At 44.5% G+C, this 21,310-nt stretch overlaps 1 protein-coding gene across 1 annotated transcript in view; it reads right to left on the reverse strand.

Moving 5' to 3' along the window:
• Positions 1 to 21,310, reverse strand: part of oxct1a (3-oxoacid CoA transferase 1a) — a 111,952-nt gene that overhangs the window by 73,023 nt on the left and 17,619 nt on the right. Inside the window, exons 4-7 of the mRNA XM_046346800.1 lie at positions 20,212 to 20,347; positions 19,905 to 20,054; positions 19,564 to 19,670; positions 18,505 to 18,565 (exon numbers count right to left, since the gene is read on the reverse strand). Of these exons, the coding sequence (XP_046202756.1) occupies positions 18,505 to 18,565; positions 19,564 to 19,670; positions 19,905 to 20,054; positions 20,212 to 20,347 (454 nt within the window). The remainder of the gene's footprint in view (positions 1 to 18,504; positions 18,566 to 19,563; positions 19,671 to 19,904; positions 20,055 to 20,211; positions 20,348 to 21,310) is intronic.

Here is a 21,310-nt window from a genome sequence, read left to right on the forward strand (position 1 = left end):
AACTCAAAGTATGGAGGTCAGTTCAACGCTTCCTGGGAAGGTCCAAACTAACCTCTGCTCTTACCCCAATTCTTAACAACTCAGATTTCAGCCCAGGATTGCTGGATGCTGGCTTTAACTTATGGCTTAATAAGGACATACGCAGGCTAAACGACTTATTTGCTGATAAGATTTTGTTGTCATTTGAGCAGATGGTCGAGAAATATCGGCTCCCAAAGCAGGACTTTTTCCGCTTCCTACAAGTAAGACATTATATTCTGGAGAGCACCACCTTAATTGGTAACCCTGATGTGTCTGTCATTGAAAGAATGCTTTTTTTCCCACAAAGGAAAATGTCTGTAAGTCTGTTTTATGATACTTTAAGGTCCTTTTCTGCTGTCAACACACAGAGGGTGAAACAAGTGTGGGAGAAAGAATTGTCTGTTACTATTGACGAAGAGATGTGGGAGGACATTTGGAGATATGCAAAAACAATATCTATATGTAACCGTACTAGAGCAATCCAATTAAGAATAATACACAGATTGCATATATCCCCAAATCGCAGACATGCTTTTAGCCCCACTTCCTCTTCCCCTCAGTGTCTTAAATGCAAAACTGATACAGGCACCCTAACACATTGTCTATGGTCATGTACCAAAATACAAAGATACTGGTCTGGTGTCCTGCAAGAAATTGAAAAGATCCTAGGGGTTGATCTAGAATTTGACCCAGTTTCTTTACTGTTAGGTCTCCCTAGTAGGCATGTTACTTCTGTCTGTAAAAGGAGGCTTTACAACATCCTTACCTTCGCAGCGAGGAAAAACATCCTTTTACAGTGGATTAGTGATAAGGTTCCTTCTATTAAAGACTGGCATAAGATACTATTTGAATGGGTGCCTCTGGAATATCTGACATGTACATTGCATTCTAAAACAGACCAGTTCTACAAAGTATGGGAACCTTATCTAAATTATCTAGAACCTGAGGTATCAACTATTATGCTGCAAGGATTCTCTTAGAATGGCGGGGATCTATATATTTCAGAACTACACTGTACGTTCCATGTGTGGAACCTAACCTCTTGGTTTAAACTGAGCTTTTTTGTTTAATTTCTGTTTGTAAGTTTGTTTAAAATGTATGTATTGAGAGACGCAATGATGGTGATGGGGTGAGAGAGGCACAGAGCGGGAAGAGGAAAATGGTGTGCATATGTATGGGTGTGTATAGGTGTGTGCGTGCGTGCGTGTATGTATGCATAGGTGTGTGTATATGCATGGGTACAGGGCTCCGGGCAGCCGAGCGGAAATGGAGGAAAACTCGCCTCCCTGCGGACCTGGCATCCTTTCACTCCCTCCTCTCTACATTTTCCTCCTCTGTCTCTGCTGCTAAAGCCACTTTCTACCACTCTGAATTCCAAGCATCTGCCTCTAACCCTAGGAAGCTCTTTGCCACCTTCTCCTCCCTCCTGAATCCCCCCCCCCTCCTCCCTCTCTGCAGATGACTTCGTCAACCATTTTGAAAAGAAGGTCGACGACATCCGATCCTCGTTTGCTAAGTCAAACGACACCGCTGGTTCTGCTCACACTGCCCTACCCTGTGCTCTGACCTCTTTCTCCCCTCTCTCTCCAGATGAAATCTCGCGTCTTGTGACGGCCGGCCGCCCAACAACCTGCCCGCTTGACCCTATCCCCTCCTCTCTTCTCCAGACCATTTCCGGAGACCTTCTCCCTTACCTCACCTCGCTCATCAACTCATCCCTGACCGCTGGCTACGTCCCTTCCGTCTTCAAGAGAGCGAGAGTTGCACCCCTTCTGAAAAAACCTACACCCGATCCCTCCGATGTCAACAACTACAGACCAGTATCCCTTCTTTCTTTTCTCTCCAAAACTCTTGAACGTGCCGTCCTTGGCCAGCTCTCCCGCTATCTCTCTCAGAATGACCTTCTTGATCCAAATCAGTCAGGTTTCAAGACTAGTCATTCAACTGAGACTGCTCTTCTCTGTATCACGGAGGCGCTCCGCACTGCTAAAGCTAACTCTCTCTCCTCTGCTCTAATCCTTCTAGACCTATCGGCTGCCTTCGATCCTCCTCTCCACCCTCTCTGAGTTGGGCATCGCCGGCGCGGCCCACGCTTGGATTGCGTCCTACCTGACAGGTCGCTCCTACCAGGTGGCGTGGCGAGAATCTGTCTCCTCACCACGCGCTCTCACCACTGGTGTCCCCCAGGGCTCTGTTCTAGGCCCTCTCCTATTCTCGCTATACACCAAGTCACTTGGCTCTGTCATAACCTCACATGGTCTCTCCTATCATTGCTATGCAGACGACACACAATTAATCTTCTCCTTTCCCCCTTCTGATGACCAGGTGGCGAATCGCATCTCTGCATGTCTGGCAGACATATCAGTGTGGATGACGGATCACCACCTCAAGCTGAACTCGGCAAGACGGAGCTGCTCTTCCTCCCGGGGAAGGACTGCCCGTTCCATGATCTCGCCATCACGGTTGACAACTCCATTGTGTCCTCCTCCCAGAGCGCTAAGAACCTTGGCGTGATCCTGGACAACAAACTGTCGTTCTCAACTAACATCAAGGCGGTGGCCCGTTCCTGTAGGTTCATGCTCTACAACATCCGCAGAGTACGACCCTGCCTCACACAGGAAGCGGCGCAGGTCCTAATCCAGGCACTTGTCATCTCCCGTCTGGATTACTGCAACTCGCTGTTGGCTGGGCTCCCTGCCTGTGCCATTAAACCCCTACAACTCATCCAGAACGCCACCCCGCTCCTCCGTTCTCTCCACTGGCTTCCAGTTGAAGCTCGCATCCGCTACAAGACCATGGTGCTTGCCTACGGAGCTGTGAGGGGAACGGCACCTCAGTACCTCCAGGCTCTGATCAGGCCCTACACCCAAACAAGGGCACAGCGTTCATCCACCTCTGGCCTGCTCGCCTCCCTACCACTGAGGAAGTACAGCTCCCGCTCAGCCCAGTCAAAACTGTTCGCTGCTCTGGCCCCCCAATGGTGGAACAAACTCCCTCACGACGCCAGGACATCGGAGTCAATCACCACCTTCCGGAGACACCTGAAACCCCACCTCTTTAAGGAATACCTAGGATAGGATAAAGTAATCCTTCTCACCCCCCTTAAAAGATTTAGATGCACTATTGTAAAGTGGCTGTTCCACTGGATGTCATAAGGTGAATGCACCAATTTGTAAGTCGCTCTGGATAAGAGCGTCTGCTAAATGACTTAAATGTAAATGTAGATGTGTGTGTGTGTGTGTGTGTGTGTGTGTGTGTGTGTGTGTGTGTGTGTGTGTGTGTGTGTGTGTGTGTGTGTGTGTGTGTGTGTGTGTGTGTGTGTGTGTGTGTGTGTGTGTGTGTGTGTGTGTGTGTGTGTGTGTGTGTGTGTGTGTGTGTGTGAGAGAGAGAGAGAAATAATGTGTGAGAGAGACATTTCCTACACCACTTCGATAAAAAGTCCATAATAATAAAATCATAATAATCTGACTGAGTGTGCCACATCAACCACAGCATGGGGGTCAATAATGGTATGGTATGGTAGATAGTAGTAAAGGTAGTGCTGGATCAGATGTTGTCCAGGTCCGTCAGCTCAGACAGACACTCTGGACAGATGGTTGAGATGCCTAAAGGTTGAAGCTGACAGTCCATGATTAAACATGCAATTACGTCCCCAGCAGCCTGAATCTCTCCTCTTCTCCCGCTCAACTCAACGGGTGTATTATTCAGGGGACTCAAGAGAACACACATGCACGTGCCTTGCACACCCACATATCAAACACACATCGACAAAGCATCAACATACATACATATACATATATACATATACACATACATATACAGTGCCTTGCGAAAGTATTCGGCCCCCTTGAATTTTGCGACCTTTTGCCACATTTCAGGCTTCAAACAAAGATATAAAACTGTATTGTTTTTATGAAGAACCCACAACAAGTGGGACACAATCATTAAGTGGAACGACATTTATTGGATATTTCAATTTTTTTAACAAATCAAAAACTGAAAAATTGGGCGTGCAAAATTGGATTGGATCATTCAGAGATCCTCACTGAACTTCTGGAGAGAGTTTGCTGCACTGAAAGTAAAGGGGCTGAATAATTTTGCACGCCCAATTTTTCAGTTTTTGATTTGTTAAAAAAGTTTGAAATATCCAATAAATGTCGTTCCACTTCATGATTGTGTCCCACTTGTTGTTGATTCTTCACAAAAAAATACAGTTTTATATCTTTATGTTTGAAGCCTGAAATGTGGCAAAAGGTCGCAAAGTTCAAGGAGGCCGAATACTTTCGCAAGGCACTGTACATATATATATATGTAGTGAATGAATAGAGTTTCCCTCCATACAATGTAGCCTAAAGCGCTTGAGTACCTGGTGGAATAAACCATTGTAAAATGTACTTGTATACAGACAGTAGTTTCAGCATTTCACTGGACTGGCCTCAATGACCTTGCTAATACCTCTTTTACCTCCTTAACTTAGAAAATATGCTTCTTGCATTGAATAGAGACAGCTCTCCAGCTCACTGCACTCTATAGGATGATAAATCTCCTTAATGTCTGCCTTGGTTTAATTGAAAAAGAGAAGTACATTAAAAATGTCTAATGGAATATAGGAAAGCGCTTCTCTCTCCCAGCTCATAAATCCAGCCCAGAGCACCCAGCTATTCCGGCAGACTTTCTTCTCAATTTTATGACTAAGAAGGTTTATTTCACCAGAGAGCCAAGGTGGGGGGCAGGGGATTCATGTCAGCCATCGTAAGTTTGGAGACAGGGGTGACAGCGAGTTTATAGCCCGTCTGGGGCTGGGGGTTGATCAATGTTGGGGCGGCAGGGTAGCCTAGTGGTTAGAGTGTTGGAATAGTAACCGGAAGGTTGCAAGTTCAAACCCCCGAGCTGACAAATCTGTCGTTCTGCCAATGAACAGGCAGTTAACCCACTGTTCCTAGGCCGTCATTGAAAATAAGAATTTGTTCTTAACTGACGCCTTGTTAAATAAAATAAAATAAAAATTTATCAGAGCTTACTGCATGCCCCAGAGACAGGACCGGCGGGCATATTGGGGCCTGCTCCACCGTACTTCCTTGCACATCCCCCAAAAATATTGATAATTTATTTGACCGGGACACACACCAACAGAAAGACCCATCAATCTCAGATGAAGCATCCGAGTGAGCGAAACAGCACCCCTCTGTCTCACTATATGTAGCCCATGAATCTGATGCTGTCTGGACAAAAATAGTATAGCATCTTCTTAGCCAGACAGCATTTGATACATGGGCTACATATAGTGAGACAGAGGGACACTGTTTTGCTCACTCGGATGCTCTCTACAGTGAGATTGTTTCAGCAGAGAGGAAGAGGCGACACGAGAGGGCTCACTCTCACCTAAATATGTCCAGAATAAGCCCAATGTGTTTTTATGGGCTTAACTTCTTTGGGATAGGGGGCAGCATTTTCACTTTTGGATGAATAGCATGCCCAGAGTGAATTGCCTCCTACTCAGTCCCAGATGCTAATATATGCATATTATTATTAGTATTGGATAGACAACACTCTGAAGTTTCTAAAACTGTTTGAATGATGTCTGTGAGTATAACAGAACTCATATGGCAGGCAAAAACCTGAGAAAAAATCCAAACAGGAAGTGGGGTTTGTAGTTTTTGATCTCAGCCCCTATCGCATTCACAGTGGGATATGGGTTATTTTGCACTTCCTAAGGATGTTGTTTTAGGCTTCTCGTGTGAAGGGGGGCCGGATGGGAGCTGTTTGACTAAGGGGTCTGCCAGCAGCCTTGTTCTCAGTCACACGCATTTCACATGAGAGGTTTCTCTCGATCCATTGCTTTTCTACAGACAATGGAATTCTCCGGTTGGAACATTATTGAACATTTATGATAAAAACATTGTAAAGATTGATTCTATACTTAGTTTGATTCTATACTTAGTTTGACAAGTTTCTTCGACCTGTAATATAACTTTTAAAACTTTTTGTCCGACTGGACCTGAACGCGCTTTTGGATTTGTTTACCAGATGCCCTAACAAAAGAAGCTATTTGAACATAAATGGACATAAATGATGGACATTATCGAACAAAACAAGCATTTATTGTGGAACTGCGATTCCTGGGAGTGCACTCTGATGAAGATCATCAAAGTTAAGTGAATATTTATAATGCTATTTCTGACTAATGTTGACTGCGCAACATGGCGGATATTTCTTTTGGCTGGTTTGGGCTCTGAGCGCAGTTCTCAGATTGTTTTAAAAAAAATCTGACACAGCGGTTGCATTAAGGTGAAGTGTATCTAAAGTTCCATGCATAACACTTGAATTTTCATCAACATTTATAATGTGTAATTCTGTGAATTCATGCGGCTCTCTGCAATATCACTGCATGTTTTGGAACTACTGACCATAACACGCCAATGTAAAATAAGATTTTTGGATATAAATATGAACTTTACCGAACAAAACATACATGTATTGTGTAACATGAAGTCCTATGAGTGTCATCTGATGAAGATCATCAACGGTTAGTGATTCATTTTCTCTCTAATTGTGCTTTTTGACACTCCTCTTTTTTTTACTCATTGACTGACCTTCATGTCTTAAAGAAATGACGGACTGTCGTTTCTCTTTGCTTATTTCAGCTGTTCTTGCCATAATATGGACTTGGTATTTTACCAAATAGGGCTATCTTCTGTATGCCACCCCTACCTTGTCACAACACAACTGATTGGCTCAAACGCATTAACTTCTTATGGCTGCAGGGGCAGTATTGAGTAGCTTGGATGAAAGGTGCCCAGAGGTGCCCAGAGTAAACGGCCTGCTCCTCAGTCTCATTTACTAATATATGCATATTATTATTCGTATTGGATAGAAAGCACTCTGAAATTTCTAAAACTGTTTGAAAGATGTCTGTGAGTATAACATAATTCATATGGCAGGCATAACCCTGAGAAGAAATCCAAACAGCAAGTGAGAAATCTGAGGTTGGTCAATTTTCAACTCAGACCCTATTTAATTCACATTGGGATATGAATGAAGTTGCACTTCCTATGTCTTCCACCGGATGTCAACTGTCTTTAGAAACTTGAATGAGGCTTCTACTGTGTTGTGGGACTGAATAAGAGCTGATTGAGTCAGGTTACTGGCAGAGAGCCATTTCCTGGTCACGCACATTCCACATTTATTTTATTTATTTTTATTTTTATTTCACCTTTATTTAACCAGGTAGGCTAGTTGAGAACAGGTTCTCATTTGCAACTGCGACCTGGCCAAGATAAAGCATAGCAGTGTGAACAGACAACACAGAGTTACACATGGAGTAAACAATTAACAAGTCAATAACACAGAGAAAAAAAGGGGAGTCTATATACAATGTGTGCAAAAGGCATGAGGAGGTAGGCGAATAATTACAATATTGCAGATTAACACTGGAGTGATAAATGATCATGTACAGGTAGAGATATTGGTGTGCAAAATAGCATAAAAGTAAATAAATAAAAACTGTGGGGATGAGGTAGGTGAAAATGGGTGTGCTATTTACCAATAGATTATGTACAGCTGCAGCGATCGGTTAGCTGCTCAGCTAGCTGATGTTTGAAGTTGGTGAGAGAGATAAAAGTCTCCAACTTAAGCGATTTTTGCAATTCGTTCCAGTCACAGGCAGCAGAGTACTGGAACGAAAGGCGGCCGAATGAGGTGTTGGCTTTAGGGATGATCAATGAGATACACCTGCTGGAGCGCGTGCTACGGATGGGTGTTGCCATCGTGACCAGTGAGCTGAGATAAGGCGGAGCTTTGCCTAGCATGGCCTTGTAGATGACCTGAAGCCAGTGGGTCTGGCGACGAATATGTAGCGAGGGCCAGCCGACTAGAGCATACAAGTCGCAGTGGTGGGTAGTATAAGGTGCTTTAGTGACAAAACGGATGGCACTGTGATAAACTGCATCCAGTTTGCTGAGTAGAGTGTTGGAAGCAATTTTGTAGATGACGTCGCCGAAGTCGAGGATCGGTAGGATAGTCAGTTTTACTAGGGTAAGCTTGGCAGCGTGAGTGAAGGAGGCTTTGTTGCGGAATAGAAAGCCGATTCTTGATTTGATTTTCGATTGGAGATGTTTGATATGGGTCTGGAAGGAGAGTTTGCAGTCTAGCCAGACACCTAGGTACTTATAGGTGTCCACATATTCAAGGTCGGAGCCATCCAGTGTGGTGATGCTAGTCGGGCATGCGGGTGCAGGCAGCGATCGGTTGAAAAGCATGCATTTGGTTTTACTAGCGTTTAAGAGCAGTTGGAGGCCACGGAAGGAGTGTTGTATGGCATTGAAACTCGATTGGAGGTTAGATAGCACAGTGTCCAATGACGGGCCGAAAGTGTATACAATGGTGTCGTCTGCGTAGAGGTTGATCAGGGAATCGCCCGCAGCAAGAGCAACATCATTGATATATACAGAGAAAAGAGTCGGCCCGAGAATTGAACCCTGTGGCACCCCCATAGAGACTGCCAGAGGATCGGACAACATGCCCTCCGATTTGACACACTGAACTCTGTTTGCAAAGTAATTGGTGAAACAGGCAAGGCAGTCATCCGAAAAACCGAGGCTACTTAGTCTGCCGATAAGAATATGGTGATTGACAGAGTCGAAAGCCTTGGCAAGGTCGATGAAGACGGCTGCACAGTACTGTCTTTTATCGATGGCGGTTATGATGTCATTTAGTACCTTGAGTGTGGCTGAGGTGCACCCGTGACCGGCTCGGAAACCGGATTGCATAGCGGAGAATGTATGGTGGGATTCGAGATGGTCAGTCACCTGTTTGTTGACTTGGCTTTCGAAGACCTTAGATAGGCAGGGCAGGATGGATGGATATAGGTCTGTAACAGTTTGGGTCCAGGGTGTCACCCCCTCTGAAGAGGGGGATGACTGCGGCAGCTTTCCAGTCCTTGGGGTCTCAGACGATATGAAAGAGAGGTTGAACAGGCTGGTAATAGGGGTTGCGACAATGGCGGCGGTTAGTTTCAGAAATAGAGGGTCCAGATTGTCAAGCCCAGCTGATTTATACGGGTCCAGGTTTTGCAGCTCTTTCAGAACATCTGCTATCTGGATTTGGGTAAAGGAGAACCTGGAGAGGCTTGGGCGAGGAGCTGCGGGGGGGCCGGGGCTGTTGGCCGAGGTAGGAGTAGCCAGACGGAAGGCATGGCCAGCCGTTGAGAAATGCTTGTTGAAATTTTCGATAATCATGGATTTGTCGGTGGTGACCGTGTTCCCTAGCCTCAGTGCAGTGGGCAGCTGGGAGGAGGTGCTCTTGTTCTCCATGGACTTCACAGTGTCCCAGAACTTTTTGGTGTTGGAGCTACAGGATGCAAACCTCTGCCTGAAGAAGCTGGCCTTAGCTTTCCTGACTGACTGCGTGTATTGGTTCCTGACTTCCCTGAACAGTTGCATATCGCGGGGACTGTTCGATGCTATTGCAGTCCGCCACAGGATGTTTTTGTGCTGGTCGAGGGCAGTCAGGTCTGGAGTGAACCAAGGGCTGTATCTGTTCTTAGTTCTGCATTTTTTGAACGGAGCATGCTTATCTAAAATGGTGAGGAAGTTACTCTTAAAGAATGACCAGGCATCCTCAACTGACGGGATGAGGTCAATGTCCTTCCAGGATACCCGGGCCAGGTCGATTAGAAAGGCCTGCTCACAGAAGTGTTTTAGGGAGCGTTTGACAGTGATGAGGGGTGGTCGTTTGACTGCGGCACCATAGCGGATACAGGCAATGAGGCAGTGGTCGCTGAGATCCTGGTTGAAGACTGCGGAGGTGTATTTGGAGGGCCAGTTGGTCAGGATGACGTCTATGAGGGTGCCCTTGCTTACAGAGTTAGGGTTGTACCTGGTGGGTTCTTTGATGATTTGTGTGAGATTGAGGGCATATAGCTTAGATTGTAGGACTGCCGGGGTGTTAAGCATATCCCAGTTTAGGTCACCTAGCAGAACAAACTCTGAAGCTAGATGGGGGGCAATCAATTCACAAATGGTGTCCAGGGCACAGCTGGGAGCTGAGGGGGGTCGGTAGCAGGCGGCAACAGTGAGAGACTTATTTCTGGAGAGAGTGATTTTCAGAATTAGTAGTTCGAACTGTTTGGGTATGGACCTGGAAAGTATGACATTACTTTGCAGGCTATCTCTGCAGTAGACCACATATGCCCGCTTTGAGGACAATACAGTGCCACTGACACGGCCTGCAACGGAAACATGCAGTCTCTCCTTCACTGCAGCCGAGGTGATTAAGACATTTAAACGTGTTAACCCTCGCAAGGCTGCAGGCCCAGACGGCATCCCCAGCCGCGCCCTCCGAGCATGCGCAGACCAGCTGGCCGGTGTGTTTACGGACATATTCAATCAATCCCTATACCAGTCTGCTGTTCCCACATGCTTCAAGAGGGCCACCATTGTTCCTGTTCCCAAGAAAGCTAAGGTAACTGAGCTAAACGACTACCGCCCCGTAGCACTCACTTCCGTCATCATGAAGTGCTTTGAGAGACTAGTCAAGGACCATATCACCTCCACCCTACCTGACACCCTAGACCCACTCCAATTTGCTTACCGCCCAAATAGGTCCACAGACGATGCAATCTCAACCACACTGCACACTGCCCTAACCCACCTGGACAAGAGGAATACCTATGTGAGAATGCTGTTCATCGACTACAGCTCGGCATTCAACACCATAGTACCCTCCAAGCTCGTCATCAAGCTCGAGACCCTGGGTCTCGACCCCGCCCTGTGCAACTGGGTACTGGACTTCCTGACGGGCCGCCCCCAGGTGGTGAGGGTAGGCAACAACATCTCCTCCCCGCTGATCCTCAACACGGGGCCCCACAAGGGTGCGTTCTGAGCCCTCTCCTGTACTCCCTGTTCACCCACGACTGCGTGGCCACGCACGCCTCCAACTCAATCATCAAGTTTGCGGACGACACAACAGTGGTAGGCTTGATTACCAACAACGACGAGACGGCCTACAGGGAGGAGGTGAGGGCCCTTGGAGTGTGGTGTCAGGAAAATAACCTCACACTCAACGTCAACAAAACTAAGGAGATGATTGTGGACTTCAGGAAACAGCAGAGGGAACACCCCCTATCCACATCGATGGAACAGTAGTGGAGAGGGTAGCTAGTTTTAAGTTCCTCGGCATACACATCACAGACAAACTGAATTGGTCCACTCACACTGACAGCGTCGTGAAGAAGGCGCAGCAGCGCCTATTCAACCTCAGGAGGCTGAAGAAATTCGGCTTGTCACCAAAAGCACTCACAAACTTCTACAGATGCACAATCGAGAGCATCCTGGCGGGCTGTATCACCGCCTGGTACGGCAACTGCTCCGCCCTCAACCGTAAGGCTCTCCAGAGGGTAGTGAGGACTGCACAACGCATCACCGGGGGCAAACTACCTGCCCTCCAGGACACCTACACCACCCGTTGTTACAGGAAGGCCATAAAGATCATCAAGGACATCAACCACCCGAACCACTGCCTGTTCACCCCGCTATCATCCAGAAGGCGAGGTCAGTACAGGTGCATCAAAGCTGGGACCGAGAGACTGAAAAACAGCTTCTATCTCAAGGCCATCAGACTGTTAAATAGCCACCACTAACATTGAGTGGCTGCTGCCAACACACTGTCATTGACACTGACCCAACTCCAGCCATTTTAATAATGGGAATTGATGGGAAATGATGTAAATATATCACTAGCCACTTTAAACAATGCTACCTTATATAATGTTACTTACCCTACATTATTCATCTCATATACATATGTATATACTGTACTCTACAACATCGACTGCATCCTTATGTAACACATGTATCACTAGCCACTTTAACTATGCCACTTTGTTTACTTTGTCTACATACTCATCTCATATGTATATACTGTACTCGATACCATCTACTGTATGCTGCTCTGTACCATCACTCATTCATATATCCTTATGTACATGTTCCTTATCCCCTTACACTGTGTATAAGACAGTAGTTTTGGAATTGTTAGTTAGATTACTTGTTGGTTATCACTGCATTGTCGGAACTAGAAGCACAAGCATTTCGCTACACTAGCATTAACATCTGCTAACCATGTGTATGTGACAAATAAAATTTGATTTGATTTGATTTGAGACTGCAACTCCTCCCCCTTTAGCAGTTCTATCTTGACGGAAGATGTTATAGTTGGGTATGGAAATCTCTGAATTTTTGGTGGCCTTCCTGAGCCAGGATTCAGACACGGCAAGGACATCAGGGTTAGCAGAGTGTGCTAAAGCAGTGAGTAAAACAAACTTAGGGAGGAGGCTTCTGATGTTGACATGCATGAAACCAAGGCTTTTTCGATCACAGAAGTCAACAAATGAGGGTGCCTGGGGACATGCAGGGCCAGGGTTTACCTCCACATCACCCGCGGAACAGAGAAGGAGTAGTATGAGGGTGCGGCTAAGGGCTATCAAAACTGGTCGCCTAGAGCGTTGGGGACAGAGAATTAGAGGAGCAGGTTTCTGGGCATGGTAGAATATATTCAGGGCATAATGCGCAGACAGGGGTATGGTGGGGTGCGGGTATGGCGGAGGTAAGCCCAGGCACTGGGTGATGATGAGAGAGGTTTTATCTCTGGACATGCTGGTGGTAATGGGTGAGGTCACCGCATATGTTGGAGGAGGGACAAAGGAGGTATCAGGGGTATGAGGAGTGGTGCTAGGGGCTCCATAGTGAACTAAAACAATGATAACTAACCTGAGCAACAGTATACAAGGCATATTGATATTTGGGAGAGACATACAGCGAGGCATACAGTAATCACAGGTGTTGAATTGGGAAAGCTAGCTAAAACAGTGGGTGAGACAACAGCTAATCGGCTAGCATAACAACATCAGGTAAAATGGCATTGACTAGGCAACGGGGCCGACAGATAAAACAAACAAGCAGAATCGAGTACCGTGATTAATGGACAGTCCAGCGTGCATCAGCTATGTAGCCAAGTGATCAGAGTCCAGGGGCAGGGGGGCTGGCGAGTGTTATCCAGGTTAAGAAAACTAACAATGACTAAGTAGCTTGTAGCTAGCTAGCTGGTAGCTAAATAGCTTGTAGCTAGCTAGCTGGTAGCTAAATAGCTTGTAGCTAGCTGGTTAGCTTCTGGAGGTTCTTGGGTGTGTTCTGGGCTAAACAAGCTAAACAAGCTAGCAGTTAGCATGCCGAGTTAGCAAGCAAGGAGATAGCGAGGGCTAGAGAGTTAGCCTTTGGAGGACGTTGCGATGGGGTGAGTCTGTTTATTCCTCTTCATGCGGTGACATCGATAGACCGGTCGTAGTCAAGGTATTGTAGCCCAGGAGTATGCTAGGAGCTCTGGCCGGGCTAGCTTCAAGCTACGTGGGTGGAAACGCTAGCCAGGAGTAATCAACCAGGGTTGCTGTTTAGCTCGATAGCTAGTTGTGAAGATCCAGCTGAAGAATGTTCCGTTTGTGGTGGGAATCCGGGGGTAAAAAATAAAAAATAAATAGGTCCGTTATGCTCTGGTTAGCGTCGCGTTGTTCGAACTGGCGAGAGCTTTCCGAGCTAAAGGTTAGCTGAAGACCGCTAGCATAGCTGGCTAGCTTCAGTTGAAGGGTTCCGGTTTCGAAGTAAATATAACTACTTTAGGAAAAGTAGCTACATTGGCGGGTTGCAGAAGAGTATTTGGAAGCTTAGGTTTAGCAAAATGTTTTTAAAGATATGCGAAGAAAAAAATATCTAAAATATCTAAAACGAAAAAGAGACGATATTTACAGAGAGACGATACGACAGGACGAGTTACTGCTACGCCATCTTGGAATCACCGTCATGATATCACCCTGCGTTCCGTTGCTCCTGTTGACACAAAGGATTTCTCCGGTTGGAACGTTATTGAAGATTTATGATAAAAACATCCTAATGATTGATTCTATACTTAGTTTGAAATGTTTCTTCGACCTGTAATATAACTTTTTGAAGTTTTTGTCCGAAGTAATGCACGAGCGTTTGGATATGTGTACCTAACGCTAAAAAAGTAGCTACTTGGACATAAATAACAGACATTATCAAACAAAACATACATGTACTGTGTAACATGAAGTCCTGTGTGTGTCATCTGATGAAGATCATCAAAGGTTAGTGATTCATTTTATCTCTATTTGTGCTTTTTGTGACTCCTGACTTTGGCTGGAAAAAATGTTTTTCTGTGACTTAGTGGTGACCTAACATAATTGTTTGTGGTGCTTTCGCTGTAAAGTCTATTTGAAATCAGACACTGTGGTGGGATTAACAACAAGATTACCTTTAAAACGGTATAAGATACATGTATGTTTGAGGAATTTTAATGATGAGATTTCTGTTGTTTTGAATTTGGTGCCCTGCACTTTCACTGGCTGTTGTCATATCATCCTGTTAACGAAGGAAATAAATTCCACAAATGAACTTTTAACAAGGCCCACCTGTTAATTGAAATGCATTCCAGGTGACTACCTCATGAAGCTGGTTGAGAGAATGTGTGCAAAACTGTCCTCAAGGTAAAGGGAGGCTACTTTGAAGAATCTGAAATATAAAATATATTTTGATTTGTTTGAACACTTTTTTGGTTACTACATGATTCCATATGTGTTATTTCATAGTTTATATCATTATACCTGTCGAAATAAAATAATACAAAAATACTTCACTAGAGAACATGACTTAGGCCTAATAAACACGTAGGCCTATGCCTATTTGGGAAGCCCATTTGGCAACTGGCCTAGCTCATAAATGAGTTGCGGCTGTCAGTGAAAAGCATCTAAAAGATGTGTAAAGATAATGTGTCTTGAGTATATTTTAAAATGTTGAGACAAGAAGAAGGGGAGGGGGGTGTAGCTAAGATATGGCTCGTCTCTCTACAGAATGCATGCACTCAGCTCTCCAGAATGCACTCAGCTGTCTCCAGCCAATTCTTGCAAATTCATTGTTTCATTATGAGAATTGTTTTGCCTTTGGACTGTTTATTTTAATCAATTTCCCATTACATATGTCACCAGTAGGCCTAGTAGATGTACCGTTAAACCCCGTCATTTGGTTACATTCATTTTTGTTAATGCATGTATTAAATTAGGCTATAGTAATTTACTGTTCTCAATCTCGGAGAGGAAACATTTTTGCAGAGTTCACAACCTGCTACACTTGTGAGAAACAAGATTTGGTTTATTTCATAACCATCATTTCCGAGTAGAGGTCGACCGATTAATCGGAATGGCCGATGAATTAGGGCCGATTTCAAGTTTTCATAACAATCGGAAATCGGTCATTTTGGACGCCGAGTAGACGCCGATTTTTATTTAGTCTTTATTTAACTAGGCATGTCAGTTAAGAACACAGAACACAGTTAAGAACACATTTTTATTTTCAATGACAGCCTAGGAACGGTGGGTTAACTGCCTTGTTCAGGGGCAGAACGACAGATTTTGACCTTGTCAGCTCAGGGATTCAATCTTGCAACCTTACGGTTAACTAGTCCAACGCTTTAACCACCTGCCTCACAAGGAGCCCGGCTGTTACGCAAATGCAGTAAGAAGCCAAGATAAGTTGCTAGCTAGCATTAAACTTAATCAATAATAATCACTAGTTATAACTACACATGGTTGATGATATTACTATTTTTTTAGCGTGTCCTGCATTGCATATAATCGATGCAGTGCGCATTCGCGAAAAAGGACTGTCGTTGCTCCAACGTGTACCTAACCATGAACACCAATGCCTTTCTTAAAATCAATACACAGAAGTATATATTTTTATATATTAATGCATATTTAGCTAAAAGAAATCCAGGTTAGCAGGCAATATTAACCAGGTGAAATTGTGTTACTTCTCTTGCGTTCATTGCATGCAGAGTCAGGGTATATGCAACAGTTTGGGCCGCCTGGCTCATTGCGAACTAATTTGCCAGAATTTTACGTAATTATGACATAACATTGAAGGTTGTGCAATGTAACAGCAATATTTAGACTGATGGATGCCACCCGCTAGATAAAATAGGGAGAGGTTCCGTATTTCACTGAAAGAATAAACGTCTTGTTTTCGAGATGATTGTTTCCGGATTAATGACCATATTAATGACCTAAGGCTCGCATTTCTGTGTGTTATTAAGTTATAATTAAGTCTATGATTTGATAGAGCAGTCTGACTGAGCGGTGGTAGGCAGCAGCAGGCTCATAAGCATTCATTCAAACAGCACTTTCGTGCGTTTTGCCAGCAGCTCTGCTGTTTATGACTTCAAGCCTATCAACTCCCGAGATTAGGCTGGTATAACGATGTGAAATGGCTAGTTAGTTAGCGGGGTGCGCGCTAATAGCGTTTCAAACATCACTCGCTCTGAGACTTGGAGTAGTTGTTCCCCTTGCTCTGCATGGTTAACGCTGCTTCGAGGGTGGCTGTTGTCGTTGTGTTCCTGGTTTGAGCACAGGTAGGAGCGAGGAGAGGTACGGAAGCTATACTGTTACACTGGCAATACTAAAGTGCCTATAAGAACATCCAATAGTCAAAGGTATATGACATACAAATGGTATAGAGAGAAATAGTCCTATAATTCCTATAATAACTACAACCTAAAACTTCTTCCCTGGGAATATTGAAGACTCGTGTTAAAAGGAACCACCAGCTTTGATATGTTCTCTTGTTCTGAGCAAAGAACTTAAACGTTAGTTTTCTTACATGGCACATATTGCACTTTTACTTTCTTGCATTATTTAAACCAAATTGAATGAAACAAATGTTTCATTATTTATTTGAGGCTAAATTGATTTTATTGATGTATTATATGAAGTTAAAATAATTGTCATTATTACAAAAAAAAAAAAAATTAAATCGTCCGATTAATCGGTATCGGCTTTTTTTTGTCCTCCAATAATCAGTTTCCCGTATCGGCGTTGAAAAATCATAATCGTTCGACCTCTATTTCCGAGTTGTCAATTATTTTATTGTCTTTTGTTTGGAGGGTTCCACGTGAGCAATAAGCATGTGTCTGGTTTCTCTGTGCTAATAATGTTGAGAGAGCATGCATAGAAGTACCTGACCTGCTGAATTGTCTTAACTTGTGGTGAGTTAGACCTCCAACACACATTTTTTCTTCACCTCAGACAGTAAGTCAACAAAGTCTGTTTTTAACATCCATTTCAATGATAATAGTTCCTCACATAGAAAAATCTTTCCAACACTATCCAGGCCTCAATAATCCCCAAGCCTCAGCGTGAAATAGCAAAATATCATGATCTGATGATCCCATATATCCAGTGGAAAAGTCATAAAATACCTGAACATTTTTCCCTTAGGCATAAACAGCTGTCTGTCCCTGAGCTCACTGTTGCTGGAAACTCTGAGGTTCCAATGTTGCAAGTTGATACAATGTTGCAAGTTAACTAGGAACATCTTCAGGCCAGATCCAGTTGATTGATTTAATACAATGTTGCACTTCACTAGCTATGGTTCAAGTCAAGACAGATAGAAAGGGAGGCAGACAGGTGGAGTAGAGAGGTGAATGACATTGAAAGAACCTGATTTTTCATCCGGATATTTTCTACTGTTTTTAATATGTTGCCTTTTGGCCTATTCATTTTACTTCGTTGATGATGGACGTTATAGGCCTACTGCTATATTGGCCTATGCTATCCCTGAGTTCCATGCACTCATTTCTTCAGCCTCCAATGGATCACAGTATATGAATGTGTCCATATGGCAGAGGCTGGTGCTTTGGCATTAGTGGAATTTGAACTTTCAGATTTGTATCATTTTAATACCAATTTTTAGGATTAACCATGTGACATTGATTTTGAGAAATGAAAGACCAGTAACATCACCACACAAAGCCCCAGCCCAGTCTGTATCACACTAATGGAGAGAGAGGCCAGACTACTAGAGGAGTATTACTAAACGTTTTTGCACTGTGCCCCACCTAAAGGTTTTTGACCAACAAAATGTTTCTCAGGACAACCCAGTTTTTAGCCATGACCGCAGACGGACTGGCTGAAAGAAGGACTGGCTGAAAGCCACCATGTGGGAATCACTGGACCACACGATATTCTGTGACCCCCAACTCATGTACTCAGACTCTTTATGTCGAGTACCTTGCTGTTGACATAATACCAGAAGATTGAGCCAACTAGTAGAATCTAGACTTTCAATCAGGCCATCCTACTGAAAGGGACAGATATATATTTTTTTATTTAACCTTTATATAACTAGGCAAGTCAGTTAAGAACACATTCTTATTTGATATAAAACAGGAATCACATTAAAACGCAGCTATTAAACAACCATTACTCATGCTCTAGGCAGACACAGCTGAAATCATATGACTGATTTCTTAATGTCTGTGTCACAAATCCGAAAATGTTGAACAACAGGTGAAGACAGCAGAACAGTGCTATAGACATGTAAGGGGGTACATGGGGCTGGGGTGCAGAGACATGGCTCATACCTCTACAATGGTGACTTTGGCTGCCTTGCACATGGGCTGGTTGAAGTTCCTGGCTGTTTTCCTACATGGAGAGAGAACGAAAGAGAGAGAAAGAGATGGCATTAGCTAACAAGCATTCACGAGGGAGGCAACAAGGGAGCAATACAAGAAAGCAGGCACAGAGAAGTAATGGAATGGAAGTACAATAAGTCAATTAAGCATGAAGGCATAACAGGCAGTGCAGTATCATGAACACAGTCACAGGTAAATGGCGTGTTCGGCCCGGTGCGATATGGAAGGTTTTATAACATGAGTTACAGCATCAACATAGAGCAATGATGAACAGTGCAACAATCATTTCATCATTGCCTGTTTTTGCCTGTAAAATCAAAAGGGGATTTTTTATTGCAAAGTAGATACTGCGCTCTTGTGGTGAACAATTGAATGGTATTTACTATCACTTATTTTCAGTGTACAGGAGAGTAAATATTCAGGGGCAAGAAACAATACGGGCCCTGTTTTTATGTGGACCGAGAGAATGTTCTTCTCACATACTGACAGACAAGGGAACTAAGAAGAAAAGTCCATTTTCTACAGCTTTTCTGAAGAATGTTCAGTCTCTTTAAGCGGTCTAGTGTCAACATCTTAATTCAATCACTGAGCCTAAAAGTGAATATCCTACCAGCAATCCATATGGCACAGAGCGACCAGCAGGCCCGCAGTTTTGCTTATTGTGGAAACATAACTAGGTGATTAGAAAGGGTGTAACCTGTCCTGGGACAAGGAGTGGTTAAATCACAGTGCCTTGGGTAAATATTTAGTGTCAAATGGATATGTATTACATAATGTACATTTACTCAATAATACGCTGATGGCTTTTTTGAAATAATGATGCACGTCGTCTCAACAACAGCATTACAGGTCTGGGTGACTGCAGACTTAAGGGGCAAATATGTGCCTATGCTTTGTGCAAGGATTCAAGGGTAGGAGGAAGTAGCTTGCCCTGATATCAGGTAACCTTTATCCCCAGAATAAGTGATTGACAGACAGGTTAGAGTGAGTGAATGTATTGGTAGCTACCTGAAGATTATGTTCCCGGCCTTGTCGGCCTTCCAGGCCTTGACCAGAGCAAAGTCTCCAGTGATGGCCTTCTCCATGATGTAGTGCCTTCCATTAAACTCCCTCACCTGCCAAACAACAACACAGCAAGCGGCTCAAGAGACAGACTAGAAGACTGCTGGAGATGACAGCATTTTGAGTGTTGTTACAGAGGCTCGTGCTCCATGTCAGTATAGGCAGATTGTGTGATGAAAACAGACAGTGGTGAGAAAAACAATTTGATGCAATAACATTAGGTGATGTGTCACGATGTGGTGAATGTGGTGCTAGAAACCACATGTTGGTAGAGGCTGGGGTCTGACCTCTCTCTGTTCACTGGCGATGGCGATAGTTCCGTCCTTGTTGTATTTGATGGGGGAGCCGCCCTCCTGGACGAGGGTACCATAGCCTGTAGCCGTGAAGAAGGCAGGAACACCCGCACCGCCAGCTCTGATCCTCTCTGCTAGGGTACCCTGGGGGAGAGAGGTCATGGTCATCAATTGGGTCATTACTCAAAATCACTGAACCTGGACATTCCAAACCTCCACAACAAATGTATAGGACCTCGAATAACTCAAATGGATAACCTAGTAAAGCAAGGTGGTATGTGTGTGTGTGCGTGCGTGTCACCTGTGGCGTTAGCTCCACCTCCAGCTCCCCAGACAGGTATTGTCTCTCAAACTCGATGTTCTCTCCCACATAGGAGGAGATCATCCTCTTGATCTGTTTGGTCTGTAGGAGCAGACCCAACCCAAAGTTATCCACCCTGCAGGGAGAGAACACACGCAGGTTACCAGACACACACACACACACACACACACACACACACACACACACACACACACACACACACACACACACACACACACACACACACACACACACACACACACACACACACACACACACACACACACACACACACACACACACTTCAGCCTACAGAAAAATCAAACAGATCATCAGCTCCTCAGGGTATGCTGCCTCATGATGCACCACATACTCACACCCTACCCAGGTAGGTTCATATTATTCCCAAACTTTTACAAAAATAAATGCTTGTTGGATTTGATTTCTAATACTCATTTCGATGTGTCACTTATGGGATACACCTTAGGGTGGGTCAAAAGCTTGAAGTACGCAATAACACAGTGTCTGTTGGAGACATAGGTCGAGTGGCAAATGAGGTGAGCTCTTCTCCTCAATAAAGGGAGCCACTTGCCCGCCAACTGGTCATTCTGGCCTCTCTTCCTTGCGGAAGTGACTGTGTTCACAAAAGAAGCTCTCCTCAGCACGACTAGATTCCTGTCTTCCTATTGAACTTTTCTCAGGCGAACCGTGAGGTTAACGCTGACGAATGTAGGACCTCAGCTCCTGTCGATAATGTTGAGTACTGATTGAAAGGAAGATTTTGCTTTGAGTAGAATAAATGTTCTACTCGTCAGTCCCTGTTGTAGCTAACGTCACATGGCTAGCTATCGAGACATGGTTATTAACCTGGCTAGCTAGCTGCAAGGCCAGCTAACCACGCTAACAAAGGACTAGCTTTCACCGCAGGGCTTAAGCTAACCTAGCTAGCTCACTGTAAGGCAAGCTAACCACACCAGCATTACTAGCTGCAACATGGTAATATTGCTAGCTCCCATCTCACGTCTATCTAACTGGAAAGCTAGCTAACGACACTGTAAAGGGCTAGCTCTCGCCGTAAGGCTTAGCTACCCCGGATAAG

Source organism: Oncorhynchus gorbuscha, linkage group LG04 (assembly GCF_021184085.1).
Source record: "Oncorhynchus gorbuscha isolate QuinsamMale2020 ecotype Even-year linkage group LG04, OgorEven_v1.0, whole genome shotgun sequence".
Classification (NCBI taxonomy): domain Eukaryota; kingdom Metazoa; phylum Chordata; class Actinopteri; order Salmoniformes; family Salmonidae; genus Oncorhynchus; species Oncorhynchus gorbuscha.